General features: G+C 44.2%; 1 protein-coding gene across 3 annotated transcripts in view; it reads right to left on the bottom strand.

Moving 5' to 3' along the window:
* Positions 1–1,147: 1,147 nt before the first annotated feature.
* LOC308579962 (G protein-coupled receptor kinase 6) overlaps positions 1,148–8,251 on the bottom strand; it is a 32,717-nt gene continuing 25,613 nt past the window's right edge. For 2 of the 3 annotated variants that reach the window (XM_081181051.1, XM_081181053.1), the window contains exons 15-16: positions 8,065–8,199; positions 1,148–5,678 (exon numbers count right to left, since the gene is read on the bottom strand). In XM_081181051.1, the coding sequence (XP_081037177.1) occupies positions 5,628–5,678; positions 8,065–8,199 (186 nt within the window). In that variant the 3' untranslated portion in view covers positions 1,148–5,627. Of the gene's footprint in view, positions 5,679–5,718; positions 6,653–8,064; positions 8,200–8,251 lie in introns of those variants that run through there. The other variant, XM_081181052.1, reaches the window with a different exon arrangement.

The raw sequence follows: 8,251 nt of genomic DNA, 5'->3' as shown, positions 1-8,251 counted from the left end.
ACTATTTAAGTATTTTATGTGAATCTGAGATGTTCAGAAACCTCCGGGTTAAGTGCTTCACAAGCAGCAGGGATGCTTTCTTCTATCCATACTATTTATTGAATTTTAAGGCATTAGGGTTTTAAGGAAAGTTAAGCCAGCCCTAATTTTAATACAGTGGTACCTCAGGTTACATACGCTTCAGGTTACATACACTTCAGGTTACAGACTCCGCGAACCCAGAAATAGTACCTCGGGTTAAGAACTTTGCTTCAGGATGAGAATAGAAATCGTGCTCCGGGGGCAGCAGGAGGCCCCCATTAGCTAAAGTGGTGCTTCAGGTTAAGAACAGTTTCAGGTTAAGAACGGACCTCCAGAACGAATTAAGTACTTAACCCGAGGTACTACTGTACACAATAATAAATTGATACTCTATCAAACTTACTCCATTCAGTGCCTTAAAAAGAGGGGAAGGTAAAAAAAAAAATTACTAGGCTATTCCCTCAATAATAGCCTGTCATTTCCCCCCTCCCCGCCACAATTTTCTGAAGAGTGTACACTGCTCTTCTCCAGCACATCTGCTGTTTAAAAGATGAGGGAAGGCCAGCAACAAGTTATTTCTCCACATGCACTATGACTTCCCTTCCTGGCCCACTGCCAATAGCAAAACTACTTCCACCCAGCCATTTTTCATAGGAAATGCAATAGTGTGCTTACTGAAGAGGGCCAGGGCTCATGAAATCATACAAGGCTAAATATTGGGGGGGGGGCAGGGGGTAGTGTAGATGCCAACTTGCACTGGAATTGCAACACGGTGTAAAACTGTTCTAATGTGTTCTACAGGCTTCAGCAATGCCAAGCACATTCAGTGCTCTCTTTAATCTACAGCTTCTAAAATATGTGTGGTTGCATAAAATGTGGCAGTTGAACTCTTGTGCATTTCACACATACATATCTGTGAAGTTATATCTTACAGATGAAGGAAAGATATCAGACCCCCTGATACAGCTACATCTCAGTTAAGATGACATATACACTAGAAAACCCTGGAGGTGAGGCATTTCTACAACAAATACTGTGGGATGAAAGTCGAAATAGTACATTTTGAGCCATATTCACAAATCATGTTTCTGAGTGCTATTGCAGTTATAAATGGGGCACACAACAGTAATTTTGAAGGAGGTCCTTTTATTCCTGGATTTCCATTGGGTGAGGGGAGACAGAGACACCTCCCTAAAAAAACAATCAATTCCAGAAACACTCTTGCCTAGGCAACGGCAGTAGATAGTAGCATGTCCAATTTCCAATTTTAGTGGGCGTATCTCCAGCATATACATTTTATAATATCACAATTTTATATCTTTCATACATAAGTTTACTGCCGCTATGGAAAGACAAATCAGACAGGAGTTAGGCTAGAGAAGAATTGCTAACAGACTGCAGCACAGACCTGTTAAGACAGAAGAGAAACAAGCAAAGGTACAAACTTAAAATTTAACAGGGATGGGGTGGAAGAAAGAATCAAGGCAGAAGCCTATCCTCAAGAGGCAGGGAGAATGGAGAACAGACCCAGGCCAACAGGTCAGATCAGGGTTTTGGCAGACACAAAGGACAATTCTGAAGTGCTCATAGAACTGAGCTCAGATGCTCCTGACCTTAGAAGGATATTGCTACAGCCATAGTTTTGAATTTGAAGCCAGAATAAAGGAGGAACACGGGGTTCTTACACATAAAACTAGGGGTGAAAGTCACCTAATGAGTCCCATAAGCACAAGTTGCATGAGGGTTCTGGTTTGCATAACAGGGCTTTCCCCTCAGCCCTCCTCCCATGCTCCTCAAAATTGGCTTGGGAGTTGGGAGAACCCCCAAAGCAGCATTGGTGTGCGGGACAAGAGGTGGAATTGTTCTGTCTCACAAGCTACAATACTTGCACTGATGAGACATTCACCATAGTGCAACCCTGAATTCTACCCTAGGCCTTGATTTAGGCTGCAATCTTCACCCTACTTACCTGGGAATAAGCTCCATTAAATAGGACTTACTTCTGAGTAGACGTGATTAGAGTTGCACTGCTAATCAAGCAAGCTTTTAAAATACGGGGGGGGGGGGAGATTCCTATTAGTTAGAGGGGCTGCCAACAAGGGAAGATCTGTTTCTAATTGGTATGCTGGAAGTCCCAGGCCCATTATCTAGCAGCTCTCATGAAAAACAACTGAGTAGCAGGTGCTACTAACCTTTCTCTGCCTGAGAACCTAAGAAAGTCACTAGCCAATCAGAGTAGACAATACTGGTCTAGATGGACCATAATCTGACCTGATGCAAGGCAACTTCCTAACAGGCACCTACCACCTTACAGATAATTGGAGACAATTAACTCCTTCTTCCAGATTCGATGAAGAAAAGATACTTGAAACTTACATTTCTTTCTCTCCACTACTTCAATTCAAAAACCAGAACACAAAATTTGCCACTGTGTTTTAACACCAATAACTACACTTAAATATATATGTATAATACTGATGGAACATGAAGTTTTATTTCTTTTTTAAAACAGGGGTGTTTTTTTTTGTTAAGGAGAGAATATTCTATATTCCCAAATTTGATTAAATGTAAAATATTAAGATGACATTTTCTGCTGGAAATAAGTAGTAGATTTTATTAAATCATATAATCTTACACCTAAGGGAAACTGTCCTTTTTATTAGTCTTTTGCATTATGTACCTATAACAAGTCTTAGGGATGTCATGCTTAAACATTACTAAAAGGACTCAAGTTTAAATGACAGAACTACAGGTTTCCCTGTCAATTGTGAACAGCACACAGGAGTTTAAAAAACATGGATTCCCTGCAGTAACATCTGGAACTGGGACTGACATCCATATTATTGCACTGAAACCTGCCCATGTTCTATTTACAGTTGCAGTCCACTTTCCATTTTTAAACTCTGCCTTTCAGGTTGTGTCTACAAATGTACATCAGCTCTAAGATATTATGTGGGATGAAGTGACTAATGATATTCTCAGATAAATTTTCAGATGATCAGAAATATTTTTCAAAAGTATTTGAAAGAGGCAGAATAAAATCAAAAGATGGAGAAGACAGGGAAAAGACACAATGAAGAAGTCTGTAAATAAAATATCACGTTCAACTGGAGTTTCTAAGGAAAGGAATGAGAAAGGCTCACTGAATTGCTAGCTGGATGTTAACTGACAGGCTGCAAGAGGCACGTGAGAGTGTGTAGAGCAGACAAGGATGGAAGGCAGTAACAAAAGATCTATTTGCCACACAGAAAACAATGAAGAGAAGCTGCTCTTTTCTAATTCAGGGACATGCTGACTGATGCTCCACATTCAGGAGCATCAGAATGAAACTGCCCAGCACCTGGCAATGTGTTCACTGCATCCACTTCTGTACCACAGCAATGAATCATCAGGACATACAGTTAGCAAACAAGTTCAAAATAGTTCCAATATTATCAAGAACAGTGCAACACTAGCATGAGATACCATAGGTGAACTGGCAGATGAGGTTAACTGCCCAGGAGCAAGGCAGAGCACACACACACACACACACACACACACACACACACACACACACACCACTCACCCACAATCTCCAGGTTAGAAATAACTGCTGGGAGACTGAAGAAGTGCACACTAGATACAGAATAAGGGGAATTATTTGAGATTGGAAATCTTTAGTCCAGGCAATAAATAGGTCTACTTATCAGAGCTTCATGAAGGCACAAATGCAGCTCTGTGGGTGCCTTGGGCTCCCAGCCATGGAAGACTGTAGAAGAGATTCCTATGGAGAAAGATGACTAGGACTTTCAGCCTAGCTACACCAGACAGAAAACATCTACACTTGAATCTCCTAATGTTTTCTGAGCTCTTCACCAAAAGAGCCAAGCTTTACCTGGACAAAGCTGCTATTTTTCTACTCTAAGGCTAACAAGCAGCTTTGAGGTGTGATGTGATTAGGAAAATTGTGCAAGGGAAAAGGGTAAACCCTACACTTTCAATGCTGCTGTTCCAAATTCAGAGAACTAGCACCTGCTTTACATTAAAAATGAAGACACCGCGAGGTTTTATTAGAGACCTCTCACTTTTCATGAAGTTTAACCCTTTCAAAAAAGTGCAGAGGGCTCAAGATTCTAGGCTCGAATCCATGCATGCTCCCACATTGGCACAGTTGGCAGGTGAACTCTTTAGAAAACATTACTAGGACAAACAACAGAATCACATCATTTCTTGGGGGAGAAAAATAGGGCACAGTGGTCCAGAAAATAAAATAAATAAAAATACAGACTCAACTTTTATAGGTTCCCAAGGTAAATGACAAACCCTCCCCAGCTTTCCTTGTCAACTCATACTGGCCTTATTGGAGTTTCAAGAAAGAAATTAAAGCTAGAAACCAGTATGCTGCCAACAGCTTCCATTTAACTTGTGTGATCACAGCTTTATGTGCTTGGTCAAAGAAAAGGGGGCAGCAGGGATAAATGTCAGAAGGTGGTGGAGAGGAAACATTGGCAATCCCACCAACCATTGCACTCACCCTGGGAGATTGTTTGGAGGTGCGGGGAGAGTCTGTAGCAACCTTGGGAGAGAGTGTGCAGCCTTCAGATAGAATGTAGAGGTGGCTGGAGAGTGCTAGGACATGCCTTTTACTGTTTTTAAAGGGTTGTTTTGATTATACATTATTTTGGCTTTATGCGCTATCCCTGGAATGAAACCCCTGTGTAAGCTGAGAGTCAACTGTAATGCTACTCTAGTGTTTGAAAACTTCCTTACTTCAATTAACCATGTTAAAAACCAACCAACCAACCAAAAACCCACAGCCTGTCATCTCAGAAAAACCTGCAGGTATTATCTTGACATGTCTACAAGCCTTAGCATCTCTCCATCACTCTCATTGTGCATTATGGGAACAAAGCAAGTCATCTGGGGGAAGTCCTGGACACACACAGGTTATCCCAATTGTGTCCCTGCAGACTAGATATGCCAGTGGAGGCTGCTCTTGCACTGCAGCTGCCATTCCTGAGCTTCTCCTTCTACCCATTTCCACCAGCAGAACAGATTGGTGGATATTCCACAGGGAACATTAAAAGGATCCATTGCTTGGGGAACAGAGCTGCTTACTTGTTTCTTAGAAGTTACTGGTGCACAGTGTTCACGAGGGTGAAGCAAGGACGCTGGAGTAAAGAAGAGAGAGAGATACAGAAGGACCTCCATCCCCAACAATTAAAAATGTACATATGCTATATACATACATTCATAGATATATCAATATAAATATATAAAACAAACTCCAGCAGGTGAGCAGATGGGAGGCCAAAGGCCAGGATCAGGGCCAGCCCTGGAATGTTTCACTAGTTCCTGCCATCATCTCTCCGCTATGGAAAAGGTGTGGCAGGATGATCCCTCGGCAGTAGACTGAAGACCTGTGCAGAGGTGTCTACTTTCCCCCGTCCTGGAGCATTTCCTCTGTAGGGTGGAGTCTGCTGCCACCCTGAAACGATGATCCCACACTCATACAGCTAGCATGTGCGCTGGGTTGTAAGCCAAGCCAGTGCTAAGCCAGTACCATCTCTTTTGTTGAGTCAGCTCGCTGCTTGGCCAGGCTCATAGAAATAATAGGCTGGCGGGACCTATAGGCGAGTGGGTTCCTCTTCACTTTCACTGCAGTTCCCACAACAGTCCTGGAGAATGAAGGAAGGGGGAGGCGGCAAGAGGAGGAGGAGGAGGAGGAGGGAAGGGTGGGGGAAAGCAAGGGGAAAAGGGAGAGCACACAGCAAGCACAGAGTGAGTACAGTTATTATTCAACACGCAGACATGCCACAGGATTCTATTCCCAGTCCCCACAGAAAAAGAAACCATTGCTTAGAAAATAACTTTGGGGCTCAGCACCAAAACCAAATCTGATGGTGGAGCTGCTTGCAGTCAGTGCTCTCTGGCAGCCAACCTGCAGGACTAGAGAGGGAGAGAGAGAATATCATGCTGGACCTCCTACCACACTCCCTTCTTCACAACCAGACTGTGCCTTTTCCATACCCTTTCAATGCCTATTTATGGGCTGTGAGGAATCTAATTGTACTTGGCCATGGCCAAGTACAGAAGTAGGAACGGAAATTATTCTATGTTAGTGAGCCCAGGACCATAGTGAGGTCTTATGTAGGCCTAGTAAAACCACAGCAGGAAACAGATAAACCCAGAAAGATGAACCATTACTTCAGTGGAACAACTGCAATAAGATAGGAGCATGGCCTAACTGTAGAAAGCAGGACATGTCTAGACCATCAGCAAGCTCTCAAAAAGTGTGCAGGGTTCTTGGGTACATGAGGGAGAGAGAGAAAACTTCCATTCTTAATAGCAAGGCCACATAAAGAAGGCATGGGAGCTGGAGAAAAGGGATGTTTAAATAATAATCCAGCTGCTTCCATAGCAAGGGAACAAGGCAAGACATTCATGGTGCTTTGCAGGAAGCAGGATTAGTGGCTTGAAGAACTATTAATGAACAAACAGCGTATTTTGGAGAGGGGGGAGGGGGGAAGGAGAGGGAGGCACTGAAGAGGTAGAGTCCTCATCCCCTTGTCTTGTCATGTCCGCCAGGGGAGTTTGGGGAACCAGGTAGTCATTTTCCTGAGCAGAGCAGCAGAGAAGAGGTTGCTCACCTCTGGAAAGAGAAAACATGCTGTGAGAGCCCGGCCAGAAATAGCCATGCCCTCTCCTAAGGCCTCTCCCGGCCTACAGGGATAACTACCACCAAACAGAGCAGCCAGAGCAAGACCCAGAGGAATTGCCAAGGTGAGGGATACTGGAAAATGATGAGCCCACAGAAAGGAGGGAAGATGCCAATTCAAATGGGCTCTCATTCACACACCACACCACAATAAGGTCAGGCTCCTAGCACTGGGAGCGAACACTTTTTTCTAAGCAAAAAGCACTGCAAAGATATGTGCTGTGCAAGAAGCTGTATTTCTAAATCATGAAGACATAAGGGGGTTCAGGGACTAGTTTCTGAGAAGAACAAATGACACTTTATCAAGTGTTTCTCTCCCACAGCTGTCTTAGAAGTTTTGGCATAGGAAACAGCCAGGCCAGACTGGCCATGACAAGAGGCATTTGGGTACATGGGGGACTACACTGCTTTCCAGCTATTTGTCCAGGCCAAAAGGAGCAAGGCTGTCTAAAGCCAAGAATTATTATATGCTTCCAGCCACCCACAAATCTATGTTAAGTATCACACATACAAAGCTAGGGCCTCTTGGGTACCAAACCCCAAGACGTCCTTCCAGTTATTCAGAAAGAAAGTTGCTCTGGAAGTGGGAAGTCACATCTGGATAGTTTATGGAGCTTATGTTAGTAAACTGAACTAGCTGAGCTCAAATGCCACTACAGCAGCTGGCCTGCTAATGGGTCTGAGGTGTATAGATACAGAAAGATCAGTGGTGCTAGGACTGGCATACAACATGGTACCATTTGAGGAAAGCTGCTACCCTCTCCTCTCACACCTTCACCCCTCCTCCACCACCTCTTCTCCTCTTCTCTCTCTTTTAATGTTTTGCTGGTGCTAATGCAGCAGCAGCAGTAGCATGCCTCCACCTCCTCTCTGCCGCAGGAAAACAAGAGGGTCCTTCCTCAGAGCAAGACATACTGAGAGAGGCGGCATAGGAAAGTGCCTATACCACTGCTGCGTTTAAACTTTTAAATGATGTTAAAAGACCACCCCAGGAAAGTGGCAGTGGTACAGGCACTCTCCTGGGTTGCTCAGAGGAAGGACTCCCCTACCCTTTCTAAATGCAAGGCAGAGAGGAGGGAGACGCTGAGCATGCTGCCACCATGTAAGGAACAGCAAAACATGGAAAGCCTGGGAAGTGGGGGCAGAGAAAGAAGGGCAGATGAAGCAAGCAGGAGGCACTCATTTACTGCCCCATCATCAGACAATGCTTCCCGAGAAAATTCTTTCATTTTGCCCATGGATGGGCCAGCCCTGTGCAGTGCAAAGAAAGGGCAGAGAGCATCCCAGAACTGGTTTCTGATCCCCATGTCAAGACAAACCTGCTTCCCACATTTCAGGCAAGTTACCTGTCTGCTGAAGAGACGTTGGAGGAGACCCTTTTTGGGCTGGATGGGTTGCTGTCCCTTCCAGTCCAGATCAGGCGGTATGGCTCCATCTGAACCAAAAACATTCAGCTCTTTGAAACACTCTGTGTCTATCATCTAGGGGAGAATAAAAAGATGACGAGCTCACTATTGGTCTTCCCTGCTCAGG

Source organism: Podarcis bocagei (assembly GCF_964188305.1).
Source record: "Podarcis bocagei genome assembly, chromosome: 2".
Lineage (NCBI taxonomy): Eukaryota > Metazoa > Chordata > Lepidosauria > Squamata > Lacertidae > Podarcis > Podarcis bocagei.
Note: the sequence above shows the minus strand (reverse complement) of the source record. Positions and strands in the feature narration are given on the sequence as shown.